Source organism: Pseudochaenichthys georgianus, chromosome 24 (genome assembly GCF_902827115.2).
Source record: "Pseudochaenichthys georgianus chromosome 24, fPseGeo1.2, whole genome shotgun sequence".
Classification (NCBI taxonomy): Eukaryota; Metazoa; Chordata; class Actinopteri; order Perciformes; family Channichthyidae; genus Pseudochaenichthys; species Pseudochaenichthys georgianus.
The window spans coordinates 28,127,302-28,143,958 of NC_047526.1; the positions used below are offsets into that span (position 1 = coordinate 28,127,302).

The window sequence follows — 16,657 nt, forward strand, 5'->3', positions numbered from 1 at the left end:
CTTCCAACTTGTAGAAGATCAATAACATATTGCTGCATTACAACTTTAAGAAAAGTGTTATCAGCAGAAGGTTGACATGATTACATATTAGGAAAAAAAGTCAATCTGCAGAAAAGTGTTTTTTAGTGCAGTATCTTAATCTAAAAAGTAACTTCAGCTGTAGAATACATTTAATGGAATAAAAAGTACATTTATTTACTCTAAAATGTATATAGGTATAAAGTAACAAACAAAACTACAAAGTATATTACTTTTCGCCATTGACTTTAACCTAATATGGATAGAGTCAATGGTGAAAAGTAATATACTTTGTATGGGGCGTACAAAACCGAAGAAATGCCCTTCAAACTGTTTAAAACATCAGTGCATGCTGTGAAAAACAAAACCGAACAAGCAGCAGATACCTCTAGAAATGGCTTCATTTAATTATGTGTTTCACAAACAATTCAAGAATTTATGAGACAAATGTACAGGAATTATTTTTGACATTTTATTTATTTTCTTCACATTATTGCTTTACAGTAAAATGCATTGGTTGGATATGTCCAGTATAGCAAGACAATACATTCATATAAGTTATACAGATGTCCTCAGTAATGTTTTTATAGTAACTAACTTTACATTAAATATATTTTTTTTAATCATTTATTATTCTTGACAAACAACTCCCACGTCACATTGAGCTCACAGTGCATCAGGTCGCATTCAATCAAGAAATACATACCGGTCCTCTCTTGTGTTCAATTGCCATTTCTAACTTGTGTGTTCTAAAGTGTGTGCGCTTATTTTGTACACAGGATTTTTCATACATTCTGGATGTATGCAAAGCTACGACAAAAACGGCATTTGAATACTAATAATTTTTTTCCCCCACGTCCAAAAAAAGTGACTTGTAACCAAGCTGTGAGTCAGACAACCGGTGAGAACTGTGTCTAGATGAGGACAAAAGAGTAGTGTTTCCCCCCTGCTGTGCCACTCAAACATGGCAACAGGGCCATGACCACACAGAGCAACAACAATATACACAAAATAAATAACCCTGCACATTCTGAATCAACTCAAGTACGGACATTCCTTCCCCAGAAAAAGCATCAAAAAGTAGGTCCTGTTTCTATATAAGACCCACTGTAAGGGTTCAGGAGGAGGAAGGATGTCATAGTGGAGCCGTCTGTAGGCCCTGTGTGGTCAACTCCGTCCAGTAAACACAGCAGTTTGAACCCTGATGGAGTAGTGGGTCCAACTTTTTTTTTTTGTATTTCTTTTTTTTCCCCTTTAAGTCTGTTCTCATCCATGTCCTTTCAAAAATAACAACGTCCCGAGGGAGGTGGAGGAAAGTCATCCATGCATTCCCTGCTGCTCCTTCAGCTAGGGTTAGTGGAGAGTTAATGCCCTTGTGCAGGAGGAGACAAGAGTGGAGAAAGAGGGGGCAAAAAAGGAGAATGTGTGTAGGACTTCACTCAGCGCCACAGTTCCAGAAATGTCCTTTGTGCTCAGTTCCTCCGTTTTTACTAAACACACACCTGTGAGCTCACACATCAAGTACTACTAGACAAACCAACGTCACGAGGTTCCCCCCGTCTCTATATGGCAACCTTGCAGGGGCCCTCTGTCACATAGAATTCTTTAAATTGAGATTGCATATACAAGAGCCTGCTGCCAACGGTGTGGCACAGGAATAATTTCGACACTGAAAACACTCCCCACACTCACGTTTAGTCTCTGCACCGCACTTGTGGACTCCTCACGGGCATTTTTGCAAGATGTCAAAATGTCTGGATTGCAGTGTAGCTGCCGATTTTTGTAAAGTGGGTCGGGCGGTATCCATCGTGATTCCCAGAAGTGATGCTGTGGAGGAGCTGCATGTAATGTCCCAGCATGCACTGCAGTCAGAGGCGGGTGTGCTCATGGTGTTAACGAGGTTCCAGTCCATCCCAAGTGTGGAGAGCCCGGTGTGGGAAACATAGCGTGGGCCCATACACCACACACACACACACACACACACACACACACACACACACACACACACACACCTCACTCACACTGAAAATACACACGCACAGAAGGAAGCACTAGTTGATTCAGAATGAGAGGACAGCTGTTAAAGTGCAATATCTACATGTAACTCAAAAATCAAGAGACCACACCATCGCCATCTGTTGGAGTTGTCCATCTCCGAGTTTCCCTGATAACCGTCGGCTGTGGTTGGCACCCCCGCCCTGGGTAGAGGGGCTGAGGTACCCCCTACTGGCCAGAGGGTGTGATAGCAGACAGTCAGTGTTGAGAACCGCCTTGTTTCTTTGCATTTACTGTAAAACAATGACCTCCATGCTGTGGCTGTCTCCAGATGACCACAAGTCACCTGATGATGAAGAAAATCCAATGCATCCACAGATTTGGAGCCAGTTTTTTTTTCTGAAGTTGTGCAGAGGGAAAAGTGGACTGTCCCATTGATGAATGAATAAACGCTGGAGTGGATTCTCCACCAGCAGCCACGCACCCCTCTGAGTGGTCAAATCTCCTTACAGCACAAAGCAAGAAAAGCGTTTCCATGTGCAATTTCTTTCAGTGAAAAACAGGCAATGTCCTATATTTGCAACAAGCTCTCCTTCGCACATCATACGAGACAAAACCTTGGTTTGAAAAAAAAAAAATACAAAATAAAATAAGTGTTTACAAGTTTACATTGTGCAGTGCTGCATATGCATAACACCCTCAGTCATCTGATCTGTGACATTTCTGGACACAAAGCGTCCTGACAAAATGTCATCTTTTTTTTTTAAGAAAAAAAGCAGTTTTGATCAAGCAAGATGAAGGTTGAGAAGAGTAGCAGAGAGGGATCGAAGCGCTAACACTATTTGCTCCCTGATGCCAAAGGCCATGCCAGGGTATTTGGGTCCAGGAGGGGGGGAGCTGCCGAGGACAAAGCCCTCCTCCGTGGAGGGGGAAAAGGAGTGTATTTTATCTTTGGGTGCCGGGGTTACTGTAATTGTTTTAGGAAGAAAGCGAGGAGAGTTCTGTCTATGTGGGGATTTTGGTTGGAATCATATGATTTTTTTCTTCTTCACAGACTCTGGTTTGGTTTGTGGAAAGTCTTTGGAAATGGTGTGTGGAAATCTACAATGTGAAAACAGTGACAACACACACACCGACAATCAACAGGGGCACTTATGATTCTGAGATCCCCGACATCTAAAGGCATGCTAGATGGGTAGAAAGCTAGCAGGCGCACAAGAGGAAATAAAGACTTTAACTGCAATAACAGGGAAAGCCTGAAAGAAATGGGCATTAAGGACCGGCACTGTGTGACAAGAGGTCAACTTAGAGAAGCAGAACAGAGTCCACTCTTACAGCTAAACTGCCTCTTTAGGAAATGAGATTCATATTTGGGACAAAGGATTGCAAGTAAGGAAAGGAGTCTGCAGATAGGTCCAGTATCATTGAAAGAAAAAGAAAAATGTTGGGTTGCCATGGGAGCGTTGAGGTTTTGGTATGCGATTCCTGCGCAGTACTCTACTCCTCCATGCACATGGGCAGGTTGACGAAGGTGAACACGTTGTACTCGATCATGACGGAGAAGCAGAGGAAGATGGCGTACAACACCAGCACGTAAATGCCCAGCTTCGTGTCCAGCCTCCACTTGTTCACGTGGATCCCCAGCACCTGCACGCATACAAAATAGGTCAGTGTGGTCATCGAAGTTTAGTCGTTTTAGCAAAAATAAAATGATGGAGAAAAATAAAAGCTGAATTATAGGCAGTAAAATGTCACTACTACACATAAAATGCATATTTCATCATTAAAGTTAAATCTATAAGAAGCATTTTCATCTTTGCTCAGAGATTACACCACAGCAGTGTTTTTATCTGTGTAGATGTTAATAATTTCTGCAGCTGGCACACCGGCACAGAAAAACATGGATAAACTGTAATTTCAAAAACCCATGTTTGTTTGATGTCAAATTGTAAAGTAGGAATATATTTCAATTCAGTTCTGGCCAGAAAGTCAGACATAATTGCTTTAAAAAAGGATCATTTTGGTTTATTTTCTCCAGTGAGAGTGTCCCATTCAGATTGCTTGATGATGACGAATAACTACCCAAATCTCGCTCTGTTTATTCCAAAAAGAAAAATGTTTAAACCTCCTTTGCAGCAGGGAATATTTCACAGGAAAAACAACACTGAATTTAAATGTTTTGGTTAGTCACTATTGTGTAACAGAGCATCTGTCAGTGATGAGAACAGGGATCTTGTTTTTCTGTAATAATGTACCGTTAATTTTGACTTCAGACATGTCCGGCAAACAGGCATTCTCCCTGGGAGTGGTCAATATGTTTGTATAGCGTAGACATCCTTAACTATTACTCACCGTGAGGGCCACAGAGCCCAGCAGAAGCACCACAGAGTACAACAGGCCCTTACTGTTAATCATCACCTGCAACACACAAGGGAAAAACAACAATTCACCTGCAGCTCCTGAACGTTATCGGTCAACATCAAAGATAAGGAGTAACTGCATTGTTTGTTTCCTACGCTCACATGCACACTAATACAGAGTGAACATGAGTTTTTGTGAAGAAACCAAGCTCATTACCTCCGATCCATAGCTCACACACATGGTCTGGATCGCCCAGGGAGCCCCCAGCCCCACGAGAATATCAAACACATTACTGCCAATAGTGTTGGACACCGCCATGTCTCCCAAACCTGCAACAAAACCAAAAGTAGTAAGAAGGAGCGAGGGTAAGGAAGTTTCTCTTCTATGCTTTCAGGTCAAGGAAACTTATTTTTCTAATCGATGGTTAATGATTTACTGTTCTGCACTTTTAGTTATTCACAAGGGCCCAAACCTTATTCAGATGCAAGTCGTGACTCACCATAGTGTCGATATATGCAGAGCTGTTTTTCTTTTTAATGCCAACTATTTTACATGCATGAGGCGGACAACTAATGTTACCCTGGGAACAAAGTCTGCTAGGTTTATCAATTATGGGGTAGTCTCACACATGCATGTAAACGCCATGTGCATGCAAATTGTAGCAATTCCCACTAAGGAAACTCACTGTAATATGTACATTTCCTACTAAAACAACTTCATATGATTTTGATTTAGGAAGAATACAATGTCTAAAAGTCTACATTGGGACAAAGAAAGGGTGGGTGGATGGTATGGTTCCTCCCAGTAGATTTATTCTGAAAATACTGCTTGCATGTTCCTAAAGATTTGTACGAGAACTCACAAAAAATGAGGATAACTTTTTGTAGGATATAATACGCAATGTCGTATGAGAATACTTTGCTTACAATACATACAGATACATTTCTCCATCCAAAAAGGGACATCCACCTTGTAATAAATCAACATAATTGCATCTAAAATGTTTCAGAGCGATCGGTATACCTTGCCGAGCGACAATGAGACTGGCTATGCAGTCTGGGACGCTGGTGCCAGCTGCCAGGAAAGTGATGCCCATGATGACATCAGGGATTCCCAGAGTGTAGCCGATTATAGTCACCTGAGACAGATACAGTGTCAGCACTTAAAAATAGCATTATGAATGGCAAAAAGCACATTAAACTTTGCCAAAAATGTCCTTGTTTAATGCTCAGTTACTGACCATCGAACATTTAAACTTCAGTTTCCTAACGGTTGCTTCCACCATTTTGGTTGTGATGCACAAGAATGTGCTAAATTTGACAGTTGGACTAAAATATTGTGAATCCAGGTCTTGATACGGCCTTAATTCATTTTTATAATAGATTTTTTCTGATATCCAATGGCCATCATTGAATGTTTTCACAGATACAATTTGCAGAAGGAATTAATCGCATCAAGCTTTACGACAATTTTTTTTTAAATAGTCAATTACGTCTATTGTAACAGCAGCCCTTGACCCAACAAACACCACATTTCTCACACTCACAACATATGAAGTCCTTGATTGATCCACACAAACATTACACTCACCATCCAGACCATAAAGTAGGAGAAGATGGCAATCCAGACGGTGGCCAAGAAGAAGGAGAGCATGAAGAATTTCTCCCAGCGAGGCTTGGCACAGTTTGGGATGGTTACGAACAGCATGAGCAGCAGAGGCCACGAGATCAGCCACTTCAACTTGCTGCCAATACCCCCTGCAACAGGAGGACGCATCATAACCAAATATCAGCCTCTTGCTCTTCAGTAATATGGTGGAAAATGTACTAATGTACTTTTTTTTTTTCTTTCAACCTATTCCATTGATTTACACTTTTATAATTAGAAACGCTACATTTCCTACAAATATTTTCCTTTAAAATCAAGTCAGGTGTCCCCCTTAGATATTATGAATCTATTTCTACATCGATTATTAATGTCATTCTAAGGAGACCTACTGTCCTTTGGGTATTGTAAATACCAACTTGTACATTTCTTTACATTTAATAATTTGTATATAAAGCCAGTGACATTTATAATGTATTGCATATTTAAAGAAAGGATATACAGTTGGACACAGATATAAATAATGTAAGTGTCTGAAATGTCAATTAGGAAAAAACTACTTTGTTTCCATGTATGTTTAACCCCAAGGAATCCATCCATGTCCACCAAATAATGCACATTAAGTGAATGCATACGTGGGATATGAAACGGTGAGATGGTTATGTTTTCCGGCTCCTCGGTGGGTTTGTCCTCTGGCACGTTTCCGTTCTCGATCTCAACCTTCCCGTCGATCACTTGTGTCTCCACGCCATTGGCAGCTTGGACCAACTTCTGGCGCTTTCAGAAAAAATAAACTAAGTCAAAGGGCACATGAGAGGACGCGCTTATACTCTGACTGCATCGCTCCAGCCATATTTTGAATGTATCTTTTCATACCGTGTGTGTGTGAGATAAGGACTCTTCACTTGTAAAAAAGGGGTAAATAAATTATCTTTTTTCTCAAAGCAATGATAAACCTGTGAGTTAGATGTAGAAAAGTTAGAATCAATATAGAATCTTTTTACTTTAAAGTAAATTCAGATTGAAAATAGTAAGAAATGTAAATTATAGTGTCCGTCCAAAGAAAAAAACATTACTTATAGTGAAAACCACCCTTGAATGATGGGATCGGAGACTAAAAGCTTTAGGAATCCAAACTTTAACATATAATAAGTACCCTGTATCGAGATTGATGCAAAACAAGTGACATTTGACCTTTTTAGGTTTAGCAAAATAAAACACTTCTATGGATTTTCCATATCTCTGGCCCCCCTTGGTCGATTTTGATGATTGACACCTCTTTTGAACCATTAGAGCCAATAGAATCGAGGGGAAGTTCCTAAAATCCATCTAAACATTACCCATTGGTGAATGAGTGATGCGTAGCCAGAATGCCCAAAACCGGAAGCTGTCATACACTCTGGTAGCTATAGCAGCTATATGAAATCTCCGTTATTGACATAAATATAAAGATGGATTATCAGTAATCATTTCAAAGTGACAGACACATTGGATTAACGTATGGATTAACCTTCAGCAGCGTTTTATCGTTTTAATGCCATTGAACACAACTTTTGATTGGAAACAGCAAAAGGTAAGACATTTCTCCCGTGTTTGCTCCGTAAAGCTACGTTGTGTGATGTCTAGGTTTGAGTTTTGATTGCTCAGTGATGATACTTATATTAATGGAATCTGTGGAATCTCAGGTTGCTAATCGATGTCTTGTTTGTGCAGATCCGATAAGTAATAAGGGTATTTTACCGTGAGTTCTGTGCCAAGTGCGTTAGAATTGTTTCGCTCAGGGCTAATTCAGAGCCTTTGTTATTACCCTTGCGTTTCGTTTAGCTAAAAATGGTTAATATTGTCTGATAGCTGAGTTTCTTTCCGTTAAGTGGGTATGACACATTCATAGTTTGTTAAATGTTAAGAAGCCCTCAGACGCTGTTTCTTGCAAGATGTTGCGTGATGCGAGCCGGGGCATGGGGCTTAACTGGAGTTAAAAGAAATTAACATATCAGTAGGAAATCTTATTGGAGCAACAACGTTCATCTGTACCTCTGTAATGATGAGGCGGCTGGCCATGCGCAGACGGGTTTTGGGTCCAAAATGGCTGGTGACCATGACACGGAGGCCCGCTTCTGGAAACCTGAACTTTGAAGGGCTGTCGTGCATGATCTCGTCCACCATGACCACCGACCCACGGCTGTATTCCTTGGTGGGCTTGACTGATGAAGATGATTTAAATATAGAAAAATAAAACAAATGTAATTGGTGAACCAAATATCAAAACCATGAATCCACCAAACATCAGACAAGCATATGATTGTTTTCACTCACTTTCTATTCGTTTTAATTGCCTCACTGAAGTATATGGACTTGGCAGCAAGACAATGTACTGTACTGGAGAATCATTTTGAAGTCAATAGTGCTCCAGTTTCCTGGGACAAGTTGCTAATGAATATAAATGACTGCTAAACCTGAGATATTTTTGTCATATTTTCTGAGTTAGAGCTGCACCAGGCAAGATTTTCATGTCAACACGCACCATTCCCATTACCCTAAATCACGACGGGGGCTCAGTTCGGGCAGTTTGATGCCTGCACAAATCAAAACTTCAGAGTAACAGCGTCCACTAAATAACAGCCTGGATGTCCCGTCTGGACAGGTTGGGATGTTTTCCAAAGCTCTGAAGTTCATTCCTCCTTTGGATTGGCTCCCTTAGCTTTTTTTCAGAGATGAGGGAAGAGATTCTTTGTGTTTGTTGTCTTGCCAGAAAACTAATTTTAAGGGAACATAATATGAAGGTTAAAAGCATTATAAATCCAGTGTTTTACATCTCGCAATAAAGTGAGATCATCTTCCAAATGTCAACTTCTAATGCAGTCCATAACGATTGAATTTTACAGATAATTTAATAGGGTTTTAAAAAAAAGTGAACCTATGAATTGTTTCAACTGATAAAAACCAACACTTTTATGCATGAGATTTTCATGGATGTATTTATAAGGATGTTTTTACAGAAGTTCACCTATGAATACAAATTGCATATATTTGCAGGATATAGAATATATGTATGAGTGAGGTTCACAGAGCAGCATAAAAACCTTCCAGTTGCAGCCAATTCAGCTATGGGACCACTTAATAAAAATAACTACAGTTTTGACAGAGTAGCAGATTAATGATCACTCCTTTTTTTATTTCACTCTACCCTCATATCATAGAGTTTAAATATTTGGGAATCCCCCCTGGACCCACCAACGTTGAACTCTTTCCCCTTTGGTATAAGACATCACACACCAGCAGAGTTAACATGATTTCTGGGTACTGAGCTTCAAAAAGCTTTCCCAAATGGCCTGGTGCAGCTTTGAAGTCTGCGAGTAGTGAATATTTATCGGTCGACCGAGATTGATTTTAAAATGACATGAAAAACATGACCTCCGGCGTCTATCAGTAGACGATGTTAATCTGTAATGCAGGTATCTGACACAGTAAATGTGTGCTCTGACAATAAAACCTATCTCTACACGTTTTATTGATACCCTATAACTCCTCATTACAATTAACTTTAAGATGCAGTGAATGGGGATTTAAAAAGTTCTACAGTAAACTCATTAGTTTAACTCTGCCTTAAAATTTGACTTATTATGCATGCAAGAATGCACATAAATTAACAGTGTAAACAGAGCCGGCATAAACATTTCCTCTTGTGAAATTCATTACCACTTCAGGAGTGAGGGGGTCTACGCCCCAGAGACCGGCAGGAGAAAAGTAGTATGCAAGCAGAAAGAATTGGCACACAGCAGCACAACACTGTTGACAGTAAGCAAGAATAAGTTTAGTAAGGCTAAACAGACAGGCAGGTTAAATCTAATGCAGCCAAAGTGGAAAGGGTTAAATGTCACTGATTATACTCTTTCTAAAAGGCCAAAGGCAGGAAAGGAAGAAGTGCAGAGTTGCGGCAAAAAGGACATCTCAAAGAGCATGACAGTAAAATATGTTTTTAGAAAAGGCAAATGTATCCAGACTTTTTTTAATAAGTCTGAAACCCAAGACAACAAAGTCCCCTGACATTTAACTGCATTACTGAAGGAAGATTAAATAACTCTACTTTGCTGCCCCCATTTGAAAAACAGGAGCATTTCATTTTGTGCCCCCTGTATGCTCCGATAAGCTTCAGTTGCTTATCAGCCAAGGAAGGGACTTGGCAGCAAAAGAAAAATTAATCGAGGAACATATAGGACTTACAAAATTACCACAGGACAAAGAAAAAGATCAAGGTACATTTAACAAACCGTCTTTCTTCAGGTAGTGCAGTTCATGAGGTCAAGGGACTGAAGTTTTCATTATCTTTGAAAAACGTAGTTCTGCAGAATCATGTTAAAAATAGTTTGACAATTCGGAAAATGTGTTGTGTGAACTGATGTTAACATTACATAAAGCTACAGCTAGCAGGCAGTTAGCCTAGCATACTGTACCAAAGGAAAACATTGATGTGAAGAGTGTCCTAGCTTTGTCTGAAGGTGACAATCTTCATAAAAGCACCTATATAGATCAATATTTAGCATGTCAGCTATTATTTGTTAAATTCATAGAAAAACTGAGACCACTTTCATGTCAGTAGGCTATGCTAAACATGAAGCTACAGACAGAAGCAAATTAGCTTAGCATTGGGATAAGCCTGAAAACGGGGGGAAATAATTCACATGCTTCTACCAAGGTAACAGAATCTCTTTACCATCATCTTAAAGCTCATTAGTAAACTCATTCTTTCAGCCGTTACATTTGTGCAAATGTAAAGTAAGGGTAAGGACAATAACCAACTGGTTTAAAAGCTGTTCTGGGTTTGACTTTATCTTGTTCGTTACTTTGAGTTACCTTGTCATTCAAACTCTTGATTTACTAACTTTCACAAGACTCGCTGCCCAACAAATTATCCTAACCTTTACTTTTCAAGGATCAATGCCTAATCTTAACCATTATGCAACGGTTTGCAAATCCAGAGATAATCTAGACATAACACGGTCTCCAGTCCATATGCTAAACAAATCTAAGAGCGTTATCGGTCTTCTCATCTATCTGTCAGCAAGGAACACAATTAGCATAGTTTCCAAAATGTCAAACTTTTGCTTTAAATTAATTCCAGCAGAATAAGATAAGGAAAATGTAGGTACATTCAGCAGAAAGGAGCAAAGCTTAAGCCACAGACCCTCTAACGGCGGAAACAACCACTTCCAGAGAATCAAAGTCAAATCGTCTAATATATTTTTCACTATTCACTACTGGCAGAGAATAGTCTTGGGGTACCCAGCCTGTCTGATTAACCTTACCTGGTGAGAGCAATGGCAATGACGGGTCGTCATCCACAACATAGTCATAACTAGTATTACCATCCTCCATCTCGCTGCTGGCCGCAGCGTTACCGTTGGCCACGTTCTTCTTCGACTTTGCACCCGTGAAAAATCTCTGCATGCTGGAGTTGAATCTGATAAAGAGATGGAACAAAATCCCCTAAATTAAAGATACTGAAATAATTCAACCCAGAGTTCAAAAAGGGGAGGGGGGAAACAAAAAGATAAGGCATTCAGTTTGAAGAAATACTTTTACAACAAATGGGGTTTATGAGCTCCAGATGAAAGGCTGGAACTGAATTGAATATGCAGTTTAATTAACCAAAATAACCAGTTTTTCCTTTGCATTTCTATAGTATGAGTTTACAGTAAAGATGGCCTACTTTCTAAAAACCCACATCAGCATTTTAATATACAAACATATGCTGTTCTACATTAGCATAGAAAGTTAGTGTTCCCAGAGGCCTAAGACCATTTGGGGGACATTTCATCAAAAGGGATCTCACAAACACTAAACACACTTTACTTGCCAGGGTCATCTCAACATTGTGCGAGAAGGCCATCTTTGCAGGTAAAATTGTAAACGAATGAAGTAATGTGGGTATTTATAATGCAGCTTAAAAGCCATTCAGCCACTTTCAAAATATCCCTGTCGGAAAAAAGAAAGGAAGTCCATCTAGCCACAAATTTCAAGGCAATGGTTTCAATGTGTAGCCCATAACATCTGTATAAGATGTACACGGGGAATTTCAACATAACTGACTCGGGGGAAACATTGCCAAGAATATAACACACTATGAAAGATCTCATTAATGTGTCATATTAAAAAGGATATTAAGATGGGCAACATGGGACCAAAACTCCCCACAGGAGCTGCCCTCTCCCTTTCTGAGGTTATATGCCTTAAAGTGTAAACCTTAAAACTAAATGAAAGTTTGTTATATTTTTCCTTCACTGAATTCAGCGTTAAAGGATAGAAGGTTTTTTTTGTACAGAATTTAAGCCAAAACTGACGAAGGCTAAAAATGTTACTAGGAGTCGAATTGAGGAATGTTGATGCTGTCGATAAAGTAAAAAAATAAATACAGAGCTTTATTCCTTCTTTAACCTCGAATAAGGTGATAAGAAAACATCGAGCTAGCTTGACAAGAGACACTAATGTTAATACTTTACTGTTCTTTATCATCACAGTATCCACTTTTAAACTGTGGATATAGTTTTTAAGATGTCAGGCAAATGCTAACAAAGTTATCTAATACTACCCAGAAGTTCAAATTGGTGCTACATTGTAAAAAGTTACTTAAACATTGTAGTCTTTGAGGACAAGAGACTACATGGGGATAATTGTATGCAGATAGGACGAGGGTGTTTGATTCTAATTTAATTAAGTCAATGTTGGGCCCAAGCAATCTAGACTAATGACATCCCAAAACAAATGCTCATTATTTAGGATTCAAAAGCATTAATAGATTTGTTTTACATTGTGTCATTAGTTGTTTCCCTATGGTGTTATTTGTTTTCACAATTGTCAGCACGCATGCTATTTGAGGAGAGGGGAAATGTACAAAAACTAACCCAGGCACTGGAAGGTCACCTCGGTGCTCTGATGGCGCTAAATAAAACCCTCTACTCCATTTTGTCTGGAACAGCTCGTAATGGTCAGCAGATATTTTTGGGAGAGGGGAGACGTATGACACTACATCCTACAGTAAGCACTTCTTTCCTCCAAATGAGAAAGGAGAGGAGGGATCCGGCTAAGCCTGTGCTCTTAGCCACTGAAGAGGGAGAATGATTATACTCTCATGGCAGGGAGAGAGCAGACGGCTGCCGAGTGTAACACAGATTACCTGCTGGACAGAGACGTGGGGCGGCATTATGCAGTTTGGACTATGGACACACAACAAGGCAAAAATAGGTTGACTTTGGTGATACAAGCTGAAAGGTGACGGATTAAAAACAGAAAGACGAGATTGTGTAAGATTGTTATCGAAAAATCCTCATAAATGATGCATACCCCAGACTACAAAGACACCCCTACCCCTCAGAAAGGCTATAATACACTATATTCAAGTGTTTCATGGGGCAACAGTTTTATAAAATTAAATACAGTTCATTATTCGTTTAAACTAAACTAGTAAAACACCAGAAATTGCCAACTGGAGATCTATTCGCAGCATTAAAAACACATTGTATAAATCCATTTGTATAATTAAAATTGAATTTTACAAGTTCTGATATCTAGTATGATTGTCAAAGATCCAAAAAGTAGGAAAATGCTATCCCAAATGTTTGAAAGGGCATCACAAAAATCTTTCTGGAACTGAGGCAGCCAAGCCGAGCGTTAACATCTGGGAAAGAGGACATGGAAATGAGAAGCTTTCCTCCAGCTGGAAACCCACTCTCCTCTTGTGAAACCTGAGTGCACTCATCATTATCAGCCCACAGGTATCAGTGGGTAAGAGCTCAAGCATCCCCCCCCCCCCCCCCACACTCAGGTGGTTGCTGTGGGAACGTGCCATCAGTCGGACTGAATAATCGAATAAGAGACAAAATGTTCAGAACTCACTTCATGACGAGGATGTATCCCATGTACATGAGCACCAGTATCAAACTCTCCCACCTAAAGAGGAAGAACAGACATAAGATGGATAACATGATAATAAATACATAGAATATCCAGGACATGTTGGATTACTACAGTGGATAAACCAAGATTTAAAACCTAGAAGTTTTACATTTCTAAGCGAGATTATTCAACTTGAGTTCAAAAAGTGACAGGACAATGAGAAATCACAGTGTAACGTAAAGCCTGAAAATAGTAATGTCAGTTACAGAAATATAAATGACAAGTTTGCTAACAGTAGCCATCATGATCTAAAGGTCCTACCAGAAAATCAAAATCATTGAATGTGAAGAAAGGGTGAGTTTTATTGCTTAAAATGTAAGCTCATAAATCATTAGAAGAGACACATTTATTTAATTTTGAAAAGTTCATTGTCTTGCTCAAAATGTGGACATATTTACAGAATAACTGAATGAGAAACTTACCAGACTATCTTCTCGTCATAGATGAACTGAAAAGTAAAAATTAAACATTTCTCTTAGATAAAAAAAAAAAAAAAAAAAAAAAACTACATTCATGGCTGATGTTAAAGGTGGGGTAGGTAATTTTTGAGAAACCAGCTCGAGTGCGCTAGAATTTGAAAATACACAGCCGGAAAAAATCTGCCACTTCCTTACAGAGCCCCTCCTCCAATACACACGAACGCGCACATGACCAATGAGGGCACGAGATAAGTTTGTGCCCAGATGGAAGGCTGACAGGCAGGTAGGCCATCCAGTTACTTTAGCCGCGCCGGCTCAGATGATTGGTCGTGCTTTTGACAGTACCACGGCTTCCACAGATGACGTTTATGGATTTTTTGTCAAAGCACTTCAGATATTCATTGCTATCGGGATGTTAAGAGCATTCCATGGAATATAACAAAAAGTGTATCTCGAGCCGGTTTCTCAAACTTAACTACCCCACCTTTAATTAATAAATCCATGTGGTCCAACTTACTGCAATTAAAGCCAAAACAGACAGGATGTAGTAGGTGGAATCCCTGAAAACTGCCCACCAGGTCAGGATCACCACCTGATAACACATGGGGAAAGTGCAGTGTCACATTTTAGATATTTTATTTATCTGTGGGTATTAGAGTTCTGTGAAGCACGTTGGTGTATATATTTATATGATGCTATCAAACACACACAATATGTAAAAGTTTACTTCAAGAATGCCCGAGAGTTTATTCTACATTTCTACGTAAAACCAGTTCTGAGAAAGCTAACCGAAGCAGATGGCTTTGTTCCCCCCAAGCAAAAAAAAACTTCTGCTACACATGTGCCGTACTGCGGTCTAAAAATAAACTGCAGGATGCAGCCGGAGCAGGAAGTCAGCCCCTCTAACACACAAACACACCTGTCCAGCAAAGATGCCGCAGACACCAATGATGCAAAGGATGTTGAAGACGGCCGAGCCAACGATGGTCCCCACCCCCACATCGCCATGGGTGATGAAGACACCTGCACACAGGAAGCAGCAGCCAATCAGAATCAGCGGTGAATCCAACCATCTGGGAATGTCGGCGTGTGTGTGTGTGTATACCAATGACAGATGCAAAAAGCTCTGGTGCAGAGCTGCCAGCTGCCATGAAGGTGGCTCCTGCAACATCTTCACTCAGATCTAGTTTCTGCAGAAATAAAGCAAAGTATTTCACAGACGAACCGGCAATGTGCGACTGAAAAGATGAAAGACTTAAAACTCACAAGTACCTCACAGATTTTCTCCAGCGCTGTCACAAAGTATTCGTCGCATACTATGGCGAGGGCGAGAAACATGTAGAGAGCCTAGAGACAGAATCAGCTGAGTTACATTAGAAGTGCAAGTGTGTGTATGTGCAAGTGTATGTGTATGTGTATGTGTATGTGTGTGTGTCAAGGGCAAGATGGAATGTGTCTGTAGAAACATCCCAAATCAGCAGAAATTAACTGAGTAAATAGAGCCTTGGCAGAGCACCATGTTCTCCAGCTAAAGGACAGATGAAGGGGAATCTCAAACCGCAGCACCCAATTAAAATAAGCCTGCATTAAATTAAAATCGCATTAAATTAAAATGTCAATTAAGAGATGGGCAGTTTTCTCTTACAATTTATGTCAGGATAGAGGTGGGTGGGAGGCAGCCTATTTCAGTAGTTGAGGCAAGATCTATAAATGATGGATCAGCTGTGACATCACATGGGCAGCCAGCAGCAGTGCTCTGCTCTATGCTATCCACAGGGGGCAGTGCAGGACTGCAGGATGATCACACCCCCCACACAGACTTCATCTCACTCCTCTCAGCAGTAAGAACTCATATTTCAGCGTGGAACATAGAGATGGGGACACTTCAAAATCAGTCTGGACAAATCTTCGTTTCCTGGTTATGAACGTTTCTATAAACACTTCACTAAAGCACTATAGTTAAGTACATTTTAGAGGTACTTGTACCTTAGTTGAGTAGTTCCTTTTCGTGCTACTTTATATCCCCGAAACATTACAAAGGGCAAATATGGCACCTTTTACTCCACTACATTTATTTAATAGGTACTTTGAGATTTGGATTATTCTGAACAAAATATAAATCAACTGATAAAGCGCCCTTATAAATTAATCTACTCAGTATATGACATTAAAATATAGCCACACCTTTACAAGCTGCAACACTGAAGCAATGTACATATTAATGTATCAGTAATTATTATCATATAGGCACAATTACTCTGAAATAGACCATTCTGTACAATGAGTACTGTTACACATGTCGTTTT

General features: G+C 39.8%; 1 protein-coding gene across 2 annotated transcripts in view; it reads right to left on the reverse strand.

Moving 5' to 3' along the window:
• Positions 1–481: 481 nt before the first annotated feature.
• The window catches only part of slc24a4b (solute carrier family 24 member 4b), a 35,424-nt gene continuing 19,248 nt past the window's right edge, over positions 482–16,657 (reverse strand). The window contains exons 4-17 of one of the 2 annotated variants that reach the window (XM_034076590.2): positions 15,624–15,698; positions 15,457–15,541; positions 15,271–15,374; positions 14,869–14,943; positions 14,355–14,380; positions 13,873–13,926; positions 11,346–11,440; positions 8,014–8,183; positions 6,615–6,750; positions 5,965–6,131; positions 5,398–5,512; positions 4,591–4,703; positions 4,366–4,431; positions 482–3,660 (exon numbers count right to left, since the gene is read on the reverse strand). In XM_034076590.2, the coding sequence (XP_033932481.1) occupies positions 3,511–3,660; positions 4,366–4,431; positions 4,591–4,703; positions 5,398–5,512; positions 5,965–6,131; positions 6,615–6,750; positions 8,014–8,183; positions 11,346–11,440; positions 13,873–13,926; positions 14,355–14,380; positions 14,869–14,943; positions 15,271–15,374; positions 15,457–15,541; positions 15,624–15,698 (1,431 nt within the window). In that variant the 3' untranslated portion in view covers positions 482–3,510. Of the gene's footprint in view, positions 3,661–4,365; positions 4,432–4,590; positions 4,704–5,397; positions 5,513–5,964; positions 6,132–6,614; positions 6,757–8,013; positions 8,184–11,345; positions 11,441–13,872; positions 13,927–14,354; positions 14,381–14,868; positions 14,944–15,270; positions 15,375–15,456; positions 15,542–15,623; positions 15,699–16,657 lie in introns of both variants that reach the window. The other variant, XM_034076588.2, reaches the window with a different exon arrangement.